The sequence below is a fragment of the Amblyraja radiata genome, chromosome 33 (genome assembly GCF_010909765.2).
Source record: "Amblyraja radiata isolate CabotCenter1 chromosome 33, sAmbRad1.1.pri, whole genome shotgun sequence".
NCBI lineage: Eukaryota > Metazoa > Chordata > Chondrichthyes > Rajiformes > Rajidae > Amblyraja > Amblyraja radiata.
Genome location: NC_045988.1, coordinates 9,497,765 through 9,515,585, shown reverse-complemented (window position 1 = coordinate 9,515,585; position 17,821 = coordinate 9,497,765). Strand labels below are relative to the sequence as shown.

At 48.3% G+C, this 17,821-nt stretch overlaps 1 protein-coding gene across 4 annotated transcripts in view; it reads right to left on the bottom strand.

Moving 5' to 3' along the window:
• The window catches only part of cadm1 (cell adhesion molecule 1), a 265,572-nt gene that overhangs the window by 9,415 nt on the left and 238,336 nt on the right, over nucleotides 1–17,821 (bottom strand). For 3 of the 4 annotated variants that reach the window (XM_033049927.1, XM_033049924.1, XM_033049925.1), the window contains one exon: nucleotides 13,888–13,920. The exons of the other annotated variant lie outside the window; for it this stretch is intronic. In XM_033049927.1, the coding sequence (XP_032905818.1) occupies nucleotides 13,888–13,920 (33 nt within the window). The remainder of the gene's footprint in view (nucleotides 1–13,887; nucleotides 13,921–17,821) is intronic. 4 annotated transcript variants of the gene reach the window in all.

The window sequence follows — 17,821 nt, the reverse complement described above, 5'->3', positions numbered from 1 at the left end:
TCCTGTTCTCTGCGGTGCAGCCAGAGTACCATACTGTGATGCAGTATGTGAGAACTGACTCGATGGCTGACCTGTAGAAGCTCACCAGCAGCTGTTGTGGGAGACGTGCCCTCTTCAAGCACCTCAGGAAGTGAAGCCTTTGAAGTCCTTTCTTGGCCGTCGCCGTGATGTTGACGGTCCAGGTCAGGTCGTGGCTGATGTTGACCCCGAGGTACCTGATGTTCTGCACAGCCTCCACTGTCTCACCGTTAATGGTGATGGGCTGATGGACGAAGGTCTTCGGTCTCCTCCTGAAGTCCAGGATCATCTCCTTTGTTTTTGCTGCGTTGAGGATCAGGTTGTTCTCACGGCTCCAGCTCACCAGGTTCTCTACCTCTGTCCTGTAGGCGGCCTCGTTGTTACTCGTGATCCTGCCTACCACGATGGTGTCACCTGCAAACCTTAATATGGTGTTGGCCTCGTGGGTGGGTTTGCAGTCGAGAGTGTAGAGGGAGAAGAGGAAGGGGCTCAACACACAGCCCTGTGGTGCACCGATGTTCAGGGTGATGCTGGATGAGACCTGCCTCCCCATGCGCACAGTCTGTGGTCGGCCGGTGAGAAAGTCCAGGACCCAGCTGCTCAGGTATGTGTTGAGGCCCAGGTGGTCCAGCTTGGTGGCTAGTTTATGGGGGGGGGATGGTGTTAAAGGCGGAGCTATAATCTATGAATAGCATCCGCACATAACTGTCCCGCTGGTCAAGGTGTGTCAGGGTGGAGTGGAGGGCCAGTGACATTGCGTCCTCCGTCGACCTGTTTGCCCTATAGGCAAATTGGTGGTGGTCTAAGGAGGGGGGGATGCTGTTCTTCAAGTGTCCCAGTACCAGACGTTCGAAGCACTTCACCACCACCGGAGGAAGGTGGGTATATGGAACGAGCTGAGCTGCCAGAGGAGGTGGTCAAGGCAGGCACTATAACAACACTTTAAAGACATTTGGACAGGTGCATGGGTTGGAAAGGTTTAGAGGGAATGTTTAGGAAGGAACTGCAGATGCTGGAAAATCGAAGGTAGACAAAAATGCTGGAGAAAGTCAGCGGGTGAGGCAGCATCTATGGAGCGAAGGAAATAGGCAACATTTCAGGTCGAAACCCTTCTTCAGACTGAAGAAGGGTGTCGACCCGAAACGTTGCCTATTTCCTTCGCTCCATAGATGCTGCCTCACCCGCTGAGTTTCTCCAGCATTTTTGCCTACCAAAGGTTTAGAGGGATATGGGCCAAATGCGAGGCTAGTTTAGATGGGGCATCTTTGGTCGGCATGGATGAGTTCAGTTGAGGGGCCTGTTTCCGTGCTGCGTGACGCCATCTCAATCTCAACCCGTGTTCCCCTGTGTCTCCAACAGCCATCCTCAGAGAGGCTGGTAGAGGTCATGGAAATGGATTCATGGCCAGGTACCATGTACAGGTAATGTAGGCAGTATTGATGACATTTTCCTGCACGCTGGTTGTGCTCTGAAGGATGTGTAAGAGGGCAGCAACCGTTTCAACACTGAAATGCAAAAGCTCCTTATTCTAGATAGGTGATATGTCTGAATAGTTATTCTTTATGTTCTACACTCTGAAGCTGGATGGAACATCTTTTGTAATAACATTACACTGGATCGTGGTGAAGCACTACTTATTGTACGGAATCTATCTGTGATTTCTTCAATTGACACAACACTGCAGCTTAATAAATAGCTAACAATCACTGCTTTCTATTGTACAGTTCTTTAATTAAATGAAGAAAGTCAGTAACAATTCTCCTCCCTGTTGGCAGATTTATGCCTCACTGCACTGCTTTGACTTGACCTCATGACTTCTAATCAACCTGAATCAAAGACCAGGACCCTTGGTATGGAATATTAATCTGCTCACACACGGCAACCTTCTGAGCTCAATGACTTCGGGGAAAAAGCAGAGTTTCAAAAGCATCACCGCATTTGCATTATTTTCACGGACAGAAACATTTAATTCCGCCCAAGTCTTATTTGGAAATTATTTGAGACTTTGGAGATACAGTGTGAAAACAGGCCTTTCGGCCCACCGGGTCCGTGTTGACCAGTACTCACTCCGTACATCAGCACTATCCTACACACACTAGGGACAATTTACAGTATTATTACTGAAGCCAATTAATATACGAACCCGCCCGTCTTTGGGATGTGGGAGGAAACCTGGAGAAAACCGACAGCATCCATAGTCGAACCCGGGTCTCCGGCACTGGATCAAACCCGGGTCTCCGGCACTGGATCAAACCCGGGTCTCCGGCGCTGGAAGGCAGCAACTCTACCGCTGCGCCACTGTGACACTCCACTTCCACGTAACATGCCATCGGGATTTATATAGCGATTGAATCAGACAGGTGAAGCCGCTCCCTTTCCCAAAGCCAGTGAAAGGCGGTTCCAACACTACCCTCCCTCCTGATCTCCTTCCTGAAGGAACTGCAGACAGCAGGCGGTCGAGTTGCTGCCTACAGCGCCAGAGACCCTGGTTCAGTCCTGGCTACGGCTGTACTCTGTCTGAACGGAGTTTGTACGTTCTCCCCGGGTTTCGGTTTCCTCCCACACTCCAAAGACGTACAGGTTTGTAGGTTTATTGGCTTGGTATAAATGTAAAAACCGTCCCCAGTGTAGGATAGTGTTAATGTGCGGGGATCGCTGGTCGGCGTGGACTCGGTGGGCCGAAGGGCCTGTTTCCGCGCTGTATCTCTAAGCTAAACTAAAGCAGACAGTGCTGCTGCAGTTTAATATGAGACCTGGGTTCCTTCCTGACCAAGGCACCATCCACCTGTAACTTCCAACCCCCCCCCCCCCCCCTACCCCGTCCCCCCCCACATATCTATGTGAGTTTACCCTGGATGTTCTGGGTTCCTGCCACATTCCAAAGGTGTGCAGGGAGGTTGGGGGAGTTGGTGTGTGGGAGGACAGGTGACACGGGGAACGTGGATCACTCTGATCTAACCAGCGCTGCCCAACACTCTGCCCCTGCAATCTCCACATGCCTGACCTCTTCACTGACCAAAGACCCATCAGTTCTTGCTTGGAATGTACCCTATAACCACGGTGCACTATAAGTGCCGTTGCCAGAGAACTCCTCACCCCGAGTAAAGAACGTCCTTGTCTGTCTTCACTGAGGATCTCCGATGGCCACACTCAGGGAGAGGAGCCACCTTCTCAACACCGCCCCATCAACATGGGCTATCTTTCACCCCACCGCAATCTATCTGAAGAAGGTTCCAATAGACAATAGGTGCAGGAGAAGGCCATTCAGCCCTTCGAGCCAGCACCGCCATTCAATGTGATCATGGCTGATCATCCCTAATCAGTACCCCGTTCCTGCCTTCTCCCCATATCCCCTGACTCCGCTATCTTTAAGAGCCCTATCTAGCTCTATCTTGAAAGTATTCCTGTCCCTACCGGAATCAACGCCTGTCCATGTTCTCTGTAGATGCTTCCTGACCCGCCGTGTTACTCCAGCATTTGTGCCGTTCTTTGGAAGTGTGGCAAATTGGATTTGGAATGAGTGCGGATGATTTTTTTTGAAGAAGGAGGTTTACTATTTGACATTGATTGGAGGCAATGCAACCCAGGGAGCATTGTACTTGACCAGTGTGGAGGGTGATGTTAGCATGAAATAGACATCGAGACCACAGTGGATGGTCGCTGCAGCTATGGAACTATCGGTTCATATTCTACGCCACCCTCTTGCAACTTACCCAATAGGGAAATTAACCATCTGGCCAAAGGAAACACGATCTTTAAATCTGGTGGAAATCTAATAAAACTATAAATTATTAAAATGATAAACGAATGCTTTAGTCAGGAAGCCAGCTGCTAATGCATTGTTGCTGAGGGCAAGGTGCTGTAATTAAAGGGGGAAAAGCTCTCTCATCACAGGCCGGGCAGGGAGCGAGGGCTTTCATTGTGGTCTCAATATCTGACACGTCATTCTCTGCCCTGGAGTCTGTACACAAAACTTTGTCCGAAGGCTTTGGCCGCCTACAAAGACCAGGTGTGATGCCTGACAATGGCGGAGTTGGGGAAACGAGAATCAGAAGGCAGAAGTTTATGGTGAAGGGGGAAAGATCTTATAGGAATCTGAGGGGTGGGGTGGGAGGTTGTAACCTTCACGTGGTCCGCCTTATTTTTCGACGAATGCAATCAACCGTATGGCGTGCACAATCAAATAAGATCAAATAGAACAAGTTGTCCTACAACTTTAGGCTGTGCACGCCATACGCAAGAAGAAGAAGAAGGAATCTGAAGGGTAACTTGTTCATGCAAAGGGTGGTGGGTGTATGGAACGAGCTGTCGGAGGAGGTAGTTGAGTCAGGGTCTATCACAACGTTTAAGAAGCAATTAGACAGGTACATGGATTTAGACAGGTTTCGAGGGATATGGGCCAAATGCAGGCAAGTGGGACTGGTGTAGATAGGGTGTGTTGGTCAGCATGGGCAAGTTGGGCCAAAGCGTTTGTTTCCTTGTTCTATGCCTCTAATACAGTTCAGAACAATGTCGAAGCCAATTAAACAACAAGCCATTTAAGCCTACAAACTTGTACGTCGTTGGAGTGTGGGAGGAAACTGGAGCACCTGGAGAAAATCCACATGGTCACAGGGAGAACGCACAAACTCCGTACAGACAGCGCCTGCAGTAAGGATCGAACCTGAGCCTCTGGCGCTGTAACGCGGCAAATCTACTGCTGCGCCTCGGGTGGGGTGAGGAGTGCTGCCAGTACTTGGTTCATGATGAGGAATCTTAAAAGATATCTGCAGCTGTTATAACCCTGCGATTTGTAGCCATCTAAGTTGCTTACACTGAGTATTATTTCTCACATGTTCCAAGGGCTCCTGCAGAGACGGCCGCTGTGACAATCTGTCCGTGGGTGGGTGGGAGCCGGTGGGTGGGGAAGGAAGCAGTGTGACTCTTCTTCCAATCCACCTCGCTTGTTGGCAGCAATCCACAAGGTGCTGTCAGTCGCAGGCCCAGCAACACAGGCATGAAGAGCAGGGCCGGCCCTCTTTGGGAACTGGCGTTACACCAATGCCCTGAAACTTGCTCACACACTCAAGAAAGATCCAAAGGCCAACCTCAGCCTTGGGAAAAAGACTGTCGCCAGTCACCTCATCTACACCCCATCATACACTTGTATACCTCCATCATATGGACAGGTACATGGTAGCAAGCCACAATGGTGCAGCGGTAGAGTTGCTGCCTCATAGAACCAGACACCCGAGTTCTGCCCTGGCTTTGGGTGCTGTCCGTGTGGACTTTGCATGTTCTCCCTGTGACAGGGTGGGTTTCCTCCTGGTGCTCTGGTTTCCTCCCAAAGCCATGCAGGTTTGTAAGTTACTTGATCTTCCAGGCAGCTGAACCATCCTACCAACAACTAGAGAACCGTCCTGAACTACTATCTACCTCATTGGAGACCTTTGGGCTATCTTTGATCAGACTTTACTGGACTTAATCTTGCACTAAACGCGATTTACCTTATTCCCTTTATGATGCATCTATGCATTGTGGATGGGTCGATTATAATCATATATTGTCTTTCCACTGACTTGTTAGCATGGAACAAAATCTTTTCACAGTACCTCGGTACACATGGCAATAAACTAAACTCTGTAAATTGCTCCCAAATGTGAAGTGAGTGGATGAGAAAGTAGGATAGAAACATAGAAAATAGGTGCAGGAGTAGGCCATTCGGCCCTTCGAGCCAGCACCACCATTCAAAATGATCATGGCTGATCATCCAAAATCAGTACCCCATTCATGCTTTCTCCCCATATCCCTTGATTCCGCTAGCCCTCAGAGCTAAATCCAACTCTCTCTTAAAAACATCCAGTGAATTGGCCGCTGCTGCCTTCTGTGACAGAGACTTCCACAAATTCACAACTCTCTGGGTGAAAAGGTTTTTCCTCATCTCAGTCCTAAATGGCCGTCCCCTTATTCTTAACATAGAACTGGTGTGAACGGATGATCGACAGTCGGCATGGTGGGCCGATGGGCCTATTTCTGTGCTGTACCTCTAAACTACATCAAGGGGCAGATTGTGTGAGGGAATAAAGGCCTGCGGGGAAATAAGAAAGAGAATCCGACTAATGGGACTGCTCTGCTAGAACGTGATGCAGATCCATGGGCTGAATGGCCTCTTCTAGTGTCATAATAGCGGAGAGTGGAGCAAAGTCTGGAGGCTAGTGGATCTGCATCCAGATCCCTTCTCTGGAGGAGGCTGGTGAGGCAGATGACAACTAACATTCCATGTCACCATTAATGATACCAGCTTAGTTTAGTTTACTTTAATTTAGATACAGCTGCAGTGGCTGCCTCGCCAACAGTCTGTCTGTCCTTTCTTCTTTCTGTTATTTTTAGTAATGTGTTAAAAAGTATGTTATTAGTGTTCCTTGGTTTGTTTTATGTGGGGGGTGGGGAGGGGGGATTTTGGGGAAAACCTTTTTTTCAATCTCTTACCTCGACGGAGATGCTATTTTTCCCCGTATCGTATATCTCTATCCCCACTGCGGCCTAACATCGCGGAGTTGGCGGCCTTTCCTGGAGACCGACCCTGCGCTCCACGCCGCGGGAGTCTGCGGGAATTTAACATCGCGGAGCTTGCGATCCCTTTGCCGGGGATCGAAGCTCCAACCGCGGGGCCTGTGGACTTTAACGTTGTGAAGCCTCCGTCTCCGTTTAACGTCTCCGGTAAGAAGAGACCGACTCGGGAGCTCCATGCTGTGGAGAGTTTCAACCGCCCCGACGCGGGAGTTTCAATCACCCCGATGGGGACTTCGATCGTCGGCTGCGGGGGCTTTGATTGCCCCGACTGCGGATGATTTGACTGCCCCAACCGCGGGAGAACAAGAGGAAGTAGATTGAACTTTAGTGCCTTCCATCACAGTGAGGAATGTGGAATCCACTGTGGTGGATGTTTATGTTAACTTTTATATGGTTGTGTGTTTTGTTGCTTTTCACTTAGTCTGGCTGTCTGGTAACTCAAATTTCACTGTACCTTAATTGGTGCATGTGACAATAAACTGACCTTGAACCTTGAAACAAACAGGCTTTCGGCCAGTGATTCCTGCACACTGGCACTCCTACACACACTAGGGACAATTTACAATTTTACCAAAGCCAATTAACCTATAAACCTGTACGTCTTTGGAGTGTGGGAGGAAACCGGAGCACCTAGAGAAGACCCACGCAGGTCACGGGGAGAACGTACAAACTCCGTGCAGACAGCACCCGTAGTCAGGATCGAACCAGAGTCCCTCGCGCTGAAGAGCATCAACATTACCGCTGCGCCACCCTGCTGTACCAGCTCCTTAATTCCAAGGCAGAGAAAGAATGAGGGAAGCAGGGGGCCCTTGCTCCCTGTACAGCTAACCCTCTCAGACGCCCCAGATGACCAGTGGGGATCGTGGGTGGGGCAAGTCCTGGCCCATGAACCATGGGCGCGGCTCAAAGCTCCGAGCTCTCTCCATCAGCCGCCCGATTCCTTCTGAAACTCTGCATCCACATCAGATTCAGCTTCATTACATTCCATGCACTGATGTGGGCTGTGACCTTGGTATTGAGCTGTTTGCTTTAGTTTAGGCAGGCTCAGGATCGGGTATATATCAATGCATCATTGAGTGTTTAAGATTCTGCCGCGTGTTACTCAAACTGTCTGAAAGCCACGGGTTCAGGCAAACTGCAAGCCAGATACACCCGTGCTGGCGATATTCAGAGATGGCCTTTGTCCAGTGACGGACTGCATACTGCCTTCGTCAACGTACAAAAAACATTGAAGCTGTGAGTGCCTACGCACTGCTGGAGGACTGTGGAGCAACCGATCCCCAGCAAACCGAGTAGAGCACTAGGCAGAGAGCTGTGGATGGACTTCCCTCTCTGAATGGACTCATTGTTAGATAGATGCTGCATGGGAACAGGTCCACCAAGTCCACGCTGACCATCGATCACCTGTTCACACTTGGTCTATGTGATCCCACCTTCTCATCCACTCCCTGCACACGAGGGGTCAAACCCGCACGTCTTTGGGTCGTGGGAGGAAATCTATGCGGCCTCAGAGAGAACGTGCAAACTCCACACAGACAGAATCCAAGGTCAGCATCGAGCTCGGGTCTCTGCCGCTGTGAGGCAGCAGCTCTACCCGCTGCCCCACTGTGCCGCCATTTACCTTGCTTAAAATGCAAGGCGGCTCATTGAATCTGACTATATCCGGTTGTCATACATTCATGAATAAGGTGCTTCAGCCCCTGACAGGAGCAACTGCTGCCAGACCAGGGCAGTGGGGAGTAGGGGGCTACAAACTCCCCCAAGTGTTGCCAAGTGTCTAGGGCCTGAGCTACAGGGAGAGTTTGTACAGGCTAGGACTCTAATCCTTGGAGTGCTGGGCGATGAGGGATGATCTTATAGAGGTGTAAAAAATCATGAGAGGAATAGATCGGGTAAACACATGGAGTATCTTGCCCAGAGTAGGGAAATCGAGAACAAGAGGACATAGGTTTAAGGTAAGGGGGGAAAGATTTAATAGGAACCTGAGGAGGGGTGACTTTTTTACACTAAGGATGAGCTGCCTGAGGAGGTAAGTTGAAGCAGGTACTATTGCAACATTTAAGAAACAGTCAGATGGCTACATGGCGAGGATAGGTTTAGAGGGATATGGGCCAAACGCAGGGAGGTTGTAGTAGTGTAGGGATATGTTGGTCGGCGTGGGCAGGTTGGGCTGAAGGCGCTGTTTCCACGCTGCACGAGTCTATGAGCCTATGACTAAGTCGGCAGCACAGCCTGTCAACTCTCTCCACCAGAGCTTGGCAACAAGATGACGCAGACCAATTCCCAAGCTTCAATAAATAAGCTTGTTTTTTTGTCAAGGATTTAATTCACACTTTGCAAATGTGAATTTCACACCCTGTTCAAAATTCCTTTTGGTTTTCTGTGCAATTAACAGTCATTTTTGTTTTGTCTAGAAACAGAAGTGCTGATTTTCCCCTGCCCAATATACTGACAACTGGGTGAATTAGGCCCAGCGAGTCCACGCCGACCATCGATCGCCCGTTCCACACTAGCTCCATGCTAACCCACTTTCTCATCCACTTCATGCACACTAACAGCAATATACGGAGGGCCAGTTATGCCTCAAACTTGCACGTCCTCGGGACGCGGGAGGGAACCAGAGTACCCGGAGGAAACCCACGCGGTCCCAGGGAGAACTTGCAAACTCCACACAGAGATTAACAAAAGTTCAGAAGGGTTTAGATATCACTGAAGGGGTGACTAGGGAACTCGTCCCTTCATCTGGACTGAAATGGCCATCTTGGTTCCAACTTGCAGGATATTTGTGAATCTTGCGGAGATGGGAGGATGGGAAGCTTCCTATCATTCACACTTGCTGCAGTCTGCATTTGGCACCGGCTGTTTGTCAAAGAGCTTTTGTTCCTTCTGCTCTTGCCTGGGAGGCTCAGAGAGTGCCGCAGACACTGCAGTTCGTCAGCACCTCCACCAAGCCAACATAAGTTCATAAGTTCTAGTAGAATTAGGCCATTCGGCCCATCAAGTCTACTCCACCATTTAATCATGGCTGATCTATTTTTCCCTCGCAACCCCATTCTCCTGTCTTCTCCCCATAACCCCTGACAACCATACTAATTAAGAATCTTATCAACCTCCACCTTAAAAATATCCATTCACTTGGCCTCCACAGCTGTCAATGGCAATGAATTTCACAGATTCACCACCCTCTGACTAAAGAGATTCATAAGTTCATAAGATAGGAGCAGAATTAGGCCATTTGGCCCATCTAGTTGACCGCTACTCAATCATGGCTGATCTATCTCTCCCTCCTACTGGCCTCCAGCGTATTCCTCCTCATCTCCTTTCTAAAGGAATGTCCTTTTATTCTGAGGCTATGGCCTCTGGTCCTGGACTCTCCATTCTAGACGAGAGAGAACATCCTCTCCACATTCACCCTATCCAGGGCATTCACTGCATGACCATTGTCCCTGTTATGCAGTACTTATTCCACAAGCGTTCTCTGATGCTGGAGTTGGGCCCAGTGATCGTCACAGGCCTCATCCTCACCTGATGCATCTTCACAATGGAGGCGGCACCCAGCTACCAACGTCCTCACCTACCGGCCGTACTAGCGCATTCAGTGGCGGACTGGCCAGGGTGTCAGCTTGCCCGATGGCAAGTGGGCCCCTGATGAAGTGGGCCCCCTATATCAAGTGGGCCCCAGATGAAGTGGGCTCCCTTTGTCTCCTGGCAACCAATATTTTTAGACCCAGTCCGCTACTGAGCGCATTGCTTGATGTATATAGTATGATTAGACTGGATAGCACACAAAGCCTTTCACTGCATCTCAGTGCACATGACAATAATAAACCAACGGCAATAAAAATACACTTTATACAGGACTGCTTAAAATTTCATGGTGTCAAAGAGAAATACAGTATGGGGATAGGCCATTCGTCCCACTGGGGCTGTGACAATCACCAAGCACCTAGTAACTAATCTCGTATCTCTAACCCTCCAACCACTTTAATCTCCCCACATTCTTTGGCATTAACTCGGACCCTTGCTGCACTGAGGTACATTGTGGACAGGTTAGCAGCGGTGAAGATTGCTACTTTCCAGACTTGATTTCCGAGTCTTAAGTAACTGGCATTTAACCAGGCCATTAGTGGCTATTTCAACTACTCATGACTTGCTTTGTTAGTCTCATCAGTGTAACTCAATGTGTTGATGTACAGAATGCAGACAATTAAATGCAGACCCCAGCGTCCATGCCAGAGTCGCCAGACTGCCTCACTCCGTGTCTGAAACCCTTCTCCCTCCAAGCCACACCATGCATCACACTTACTGGGCATCAACATGTCCCCTGGTCCCTAAATGGTCTTTATTATAACAAGTCAAATAACATTCACTTCAGGCCTCAATTTGCCGGTTTCTAAGGACCACTATGACCCTATGGCACTGGGAGATGTGCCCTGTGGCCGCATTAACTCCTTGCCACCCCCCTCTGGACTACAGTTACTCACCACTTGCAGGCAGCCAGCCACAGCTCAACTGACTGGATCGCCAACAGTGTTGAGTTTAGTTTAGAGATACAGCACAGAAACAGGCCCTTCGGCCCACTGACCAGCGATCCCCGTACATTAACACTACATGAAACACACAATTTTTAACATTTCTATACCAAGCCAATTTACCTACAAACCTGTACGTCTTTGGAGTGTGGGAGGAAAACCCAAGATCTCGGAGAAAACCCACGCAGGTCACGGGGAGAACGTTCAAACTCCGTACGGACCAACACCCGTGGCCAGGATTGAACCCGGGTTTCTGGCGCAATATAGGCAGCAACTCTACCGCTGCGCTACCGTGCGCTAATATATGCAAGGCATCTTTTTTGTCCAACTCCTAAAAAGAAGCACATTCCCCCCTGGCCAGAAGTTGCTGAACATTAACATGAAATCCCACAATCTCAACTTTATTACGGAGGCATCTTGTTATCAGATCTCCCTGCATATGGAAATATAGCAAATTAATTAGTCTCTTGATCCCAGTCCAAATAAAATGTATTTAAATTAGAACCTCACCTGACGTGAAGCTACAAGGAGTCTGTTCTGATCAGCGGAATAGCAACAACATTAGTAAGCAGCAAAATTATGCACAGATTAGAAGGGGTTAAAAACACAGACCCATCTCCCAGAGACACACCAACGATAGACGGCACAGCTGTGGAGCATTAACACATGCAGCACCTGCATTAAAACAACATGCTTCTTCCAAAATTAACCAACAGTCGTGGCAAAGCAAGCCATAGAGTGGGGGATTCGGCCCTGCTCCCCGTCCCATTGCGGGAAGGGGGAGTGTTGGTGTTGAATGACCAGGTCAGCACTGCAGGTTCTAGTCCCGACCCTCCTACCACCAGTCCAATTCAAAGTTCATAGGCCTGACTTTGGGGTGAACATGGGGTGGGGACTGGACATTGTGCCTTCCTCCACAGTGCTATCCACTGTGGGGGGGATGATTTTTTTATTTTTTTTGTCTAATTGTAGTCCTGTAGGTCTGTGTCCAAGATGGCTGCCGTGAAGAGAGAGTGGACGCTGGCGCGCTTTGGCTGCCGCTGCTCTCTCTTCACACTGTGTTTTTGATTTTCTGTTTTTTTGGATTGAATTCTGTTTTTAATTTGTGTCCCTGTGATGTCTTTATTACTTGTTCTATTCCGATTATATGTTTTTAATCCGATTACTATGTAAGGTGTCCTTGAGATGTCTGAAAGGCGCCCATTAAATAAAATGTATTATTATTATTAGTTCAAGGCAGCAGCTTACCGCTGCCGCTGCGACCCAGACCTGCAGCAACTGCAAGGGACGTACCTTTACAATGGACGTGTAGTGGAATTTCTTTCGCCAGAGGGTGGTGAATCTGTGGAATTCATTGCCACGGGGGGGGGGGGGGGGGGGGGGGGGGGGGGGCCTGTGGGCGGCCGAGTCATTGGGTATTTTTGAAGCGGAGATTGACGGGCTCTTCAATTGGGGCATCAAAGGCTACGGGGACACGGCGGGAAAATGGGGCTGAGAGGGAAAGGTAGATCAGCCATGATCAAATGGCGGAATAGACTTGATGGGCCGAATGGCCTAATAGTGGTCTTACGACTCATGAACATGACCGCTACCAAAGTTAGTAGCCATGTGAGCAAAAATTATTTATCTATAAAATTATCTAGCTTTAAATTATTTTAAGAAAAAAAATATTGTTAAGAAGGAACAGGTGACTTTGATTCCTGGTTTGATTCATCCAATTGTGCCAATATTTATACGACACCACTCATTATCAACCACCCTCTACTCTCATCGTCTGATGTTCCCCCACAACCAAAGGCATGATGAATGGGTAAGGTGCACATTCGTGCCATGGGCTCATTGTTTGCTGCGACCTGCGCTCCCATTATTAAATAGCACATCTCCAAAAATAAGTCGATTCTGAAGTCCCGAAAATCCCCCTCAGCTCTCCAGTCTGGGCCAAATTTCGTTTCAGTTTTTAAAAAAAAGGTGGGGTTTACTTTGGGTAATTAACCTCTCAGTTTAATCAACAGTAATTTCAGTGTATTTTAGGGCTGGATATTGTCTTCGCTATCACCAGAGATTCACTCCTACCTCCACTAGAGTGGGGAGCCAGATTTCAGAGGTGGAGCAGAAAGTACAGTCGAACTTCGCCCAGCAGAGGGAGGGAGGATATCAATGATATTACTGGGGTCACCTTTCCCACAAGGTGCCAAGTTGGAATTACCTTTTTCCTTCTCATTTTCCCTCAAGCAACAGGTTTCATGGTGATCTTAATAGTTTGGTTCCCATGTTTGAGTTTAGGTTAAGAGTTTAGTTAATTGACACGTGTACCGAGGCTTTTATAGTGTGCGAACCAGTTAGCGGGAAGACAGAATGGGTGGGACAGCATAGAGACGGGGCAGACCCCCAGCTCCTTGCCATCGGCTGGCTGCTCTCATCACGTTGGATCTCACCCAACTCCACATGGCCACCATGAAGCAGAAACCCATGACCATTAAATGTCTAGGAACTGCAGATGCTGGTTTACACCAAAGATAAGACACAAAAAGCTGGAGTAACTAGGCGGGTCAGGAGGCATCGCTGGAGAAAAGGAGCAGGCGACATTTTCGGGTCGAGACCCTTCTTCGGAAAGAGGTCATGGTACCAGTCAACCTGATCCTTGTGGAACCGGGCAGGATGTCCGGGGTTTGGGGTAGAGTTTGGTCTACAGCCCCCCCCCCCCCCCCCCCCCCGTGCGCACCCCACTCTCGAGCCTTGCCTTGCCACGAAAACAAAGTTGAAATAAAAGTCAAGTTGTACCAACCGTGGGTTGATGGCTCTGCCGTCGGCGATGTAGCTACACAAGGGAACAGATGGTTTGAGGAAGGATACGACAGGTGGAGCAGCATGCACAGGGCGGGAAAAATGGAATAGATATGTAAACAAGCATCCAAGAAATTCCATGACAACAAGCAACAATTAGATTGTTAAAAAACTCCAAACAAGTGAGGGTGGGGAGGAGAGGGGTTGGGGGTTCACCTTAAGCAGTAAATTATAAAGAAATCAGTGAATGATCACCTGATCATAAGACCCAGTCACATGGTACACCAAATTGCAGTTGTCAAGGGAACAATGATTAATAATGATTGCAACAATTACATTAAAAAACAGCTGAAAAGCACAAACAGCATCATACTGCTCCTTGGTCTATTGTTCCGTTAAAATTTGGTTCTCAAGGAGAGAGAGGGTGAAGATCTAAGGCCACTTCCTCCGCGCCCATCTTAGTCAGTCAGTCAGTGTTGCATTTTGCGTGGCGTCTTTAATGGCAAGAACCCACAGACTCGTGGACACCACCAATAGCTCCTATTGCGGCCAGGTTGTGTGGCCGGTTACATTGTGTCACTTACAAGAGATCAGCCTTTGTTCAATAGCGATTTCATGAGAGGAAATTGCTCGGAAAGGGTCCCTAGAAGGCGAGAACCACGTTTCAACAATATTTCATCTCAACTGATAAAATGAGAGTGAAAAACATTTAATAAACTCTTTCATAAATAGTAATTAACAGCTCGTCGAGAGGGCGGTTCCCAGTTTAGCGTTGCTGACTCTCACCAACGAAGGAGGGAGGGGACAGTTTGGGCCACAGCCTTCTCTCGAGACATCTCCTTGTGTTCAGCAAGATGTGCGTTTTTATCACTAATTGTTTTTATACATAAAAGCTGAAGATTCCGACATGTAATTGCTCCCAATTGACTTATTGACACCTGGCCCAAGCTGAGCGCTACACATTACACTTGGTAATATACACGCCTGCCTCGGAATTTATTAATACGCTTAAAGGAATGTGCTTTACATCAGGGGGGAAAAAAACAGTCATTCCGATGCTCCTGTGAACAATAACAAATTGCATTTTAAATTCAAAACGGCAGATGCTGACTCAAGTCTATTATAGCCGGCTGCTCAGGTATGCCTTCGAGGTATGGGATTACAAATTGATGGAAGAGTTACTCAACATTGTGTTGGCTCTGAGGGCCGGTATAGATTTAAGCTCACATATAAATTGCTCTTCTAAAATAAGGTGAGAGGTCACTTCTTGCCAGTTGCAGCTTCACGCGGTAAAGATCCCAATTAGCTTTATTGGCTAAATCTAATGAATGCGAACACGGTCCAAGACAAATAAAATCTTCGGAAGTATCCCGGGGGGGTAGGAATGTCCTGCTCTTCCTACTGGGACTTTTGCTGCCTTGCTTTGGCTTGCAGTAAGATAGGGAAACACACACCGATCACAGAGATTGCTGTAGGTAAATGGCACACAGGAATGTGTGTGTGTGTGTGTGTGCACGTGCGTGTGTGTGCACGTGCGTGTGTGTGTGCATATCTGTGTGCCCATGTCTATATGTGTACTCATGTGTGTGTGCGTGTGTATGTGCGCACCCGTGTGTGTGCGCGTGTATGTGTGTGTGCGTGTGTGTGTGTGCGTGCATATCTGTGTGCCCATGTCTATATGTGTACTCATGTTTGTGTGCGTGTGTATGTGCGCACCCGTGTGTGTGCGCGTGTATGTGTGTGTGCGTGTGTGTGTGTGCGTGCATATCTGTGTGCCCATGTCTATATGTGTACTCATGTGTGTGTGCGCGTGTATGTGTGTGTGCGTGTGTGTGTGTGCGTGCATATCTGTGTGCCCATGTCTATATGTGTACTCATGTGTGTATGCGCGTGTATGTGTGTGTGTGCGTGTGTGTGCGTATGCATATCTGTGTGCCCGTGTCTATATGTGTACGCATGTGTGTGCGCACGTGTATGTGCATGTGCATGTGTATGTGTGCGTACGTATTTGTGTTTGTACACACACGTGTGTTCGTGTACATGTTTGATTGAAAGGTACAGCATGGATGCAGGCCCTTCAGTCCACACCGACCATCAATCACCCGTTTTCACTAGTTCTATGTTACACCATTTTCCCATCCACGCCCTGCACACTGGGAACAATTTTTCGAAGCCGATTAACCTACAAACCCATAGGTCTCTGGGATGTGGGAGGAAACCGGAGCACCCAGAGGAATCCTATGGAGTCACAGATAGAACGTGCAAACTGCGCACAGAGAGCATCCCCCCAGGTCAGGATTGAACCTGGTCTCTGGCGTTGAGAGGCAGCAGCTGTACCAGACGCGCCACCGTGCTGCCAGGTGTGTCTTGGGTCGGAGTGTGTGCATACATAAGAGACAGGGTGTGCCAAGGTGCATGCATTTAGGAAATAATACAGATGTACCAATGAGAGTGAAGGGGGGATGCGTGTTGCTGTGTGTCTGTGTGTGAGAAGTAGTGTAACAGAACGAGAGAGAGAAAGATTGTGTGGGTGAGTGTGACTGAGTTGTGAAATACGGGGCCCAGCATCAAGCAATGCCCCTGACCACAGGTTTAGATGGTGCCCACCCCATGTGACTATTTGCATGTTAGCCACAGAAGCAGATCTACAGTCACATACTACAATTGTTCCTCACGTTTAAATCTCTCCTCCTCCAGCAACTTTCCTTACTTTAACTACGATCTTCTTGAACTAAACACTATTCCCTTATCATCTATCTGTACACTGTAAATGGCTCGATTTTAATCATGTGTTGTCTTTCCGCTGACTGGTTAGCACGCAACAAAAGCTTTTCACTGTACCTCGGTACACGTGGCAATAAACTAAACTGAACTGAGATTCCTTCAGAAGGTACACAAAATTGCTGGGGAAACTCAGCGGGTGCAGCAGCATCTATGGAGCGAAGGAAATAGGCGACGTTTCGGGCCGAAACCCTTCCACAGATTCCTTCAGGATGGGTTGAGGGGATGATCAGGCGCCTGTGTGTACCACTACTTCAGTGTGATTGTAATCCTGGTTGCAGTTGCCTCCACATCACTAACATACACATCATATGTTAGTGATCCAGCCATTTGCTATTCCAATACCCATAGATCCAGCCAAAAATCTGTAGCCTCCCTTTGATCTGGTATTTTGTTGGTTCGCATGCTTGATCAATGGTGTTTTATCATTAATGTTTTATTATTATTAATGATTAGTGTTTTCTGAGTCATTCGTAACTGTCACTGTTGTTACTTGTGGGTGGAGCACCAAGACAAATTCCTTGTATGTGAATACTTGGCCAATAAACTTACTTACTTAGATGCATCGAGGCATTCCGTAACTCATAACGATTTTTTTCATCAGCATTACTGAATGGTAAATGGACATGAACAGCCTGCAATGATGCTTTGTATGTTTGACAGAATCCAAATTACATTGGACTCTTCAAGAGAGCGAACACTTGGCAGTTTTATTGTTCTGCTGTTTAATGAGACATTTGCAGTTTGATGACTTCTGCTGTGAGATAACAATGTGATAATACTAAATGTATTAGGCTGAAGTTGGTTAGTTTGCTCTTGAAGTGGAAGTTTGCTTTAGTTTAGTTTAGAGATACGGCGTGGAAACAGGCCCTTCAGCCCATCCAGTCCGCGCCGACCAGCAATTCCCGCACACACTTATCACTATCCTAAAACAGACAAGGGACAATGTACCATTAAAAAAAAATCTAAGCCAATTAACCTACAAACTTGTACATCATTGGGGTGTGGGAGGAAACCGGATCACCAGGAGAAAACCCACGCAGGTCACGGGGAGAACGTACAAACTGTGTAAAGACAGCACCCATAGTCAGGATCAAACCCGTGTCTCTGGCGCCGTAAGGCAGCAACTCTACCGCTGCGCTGCTGTGCTGCCC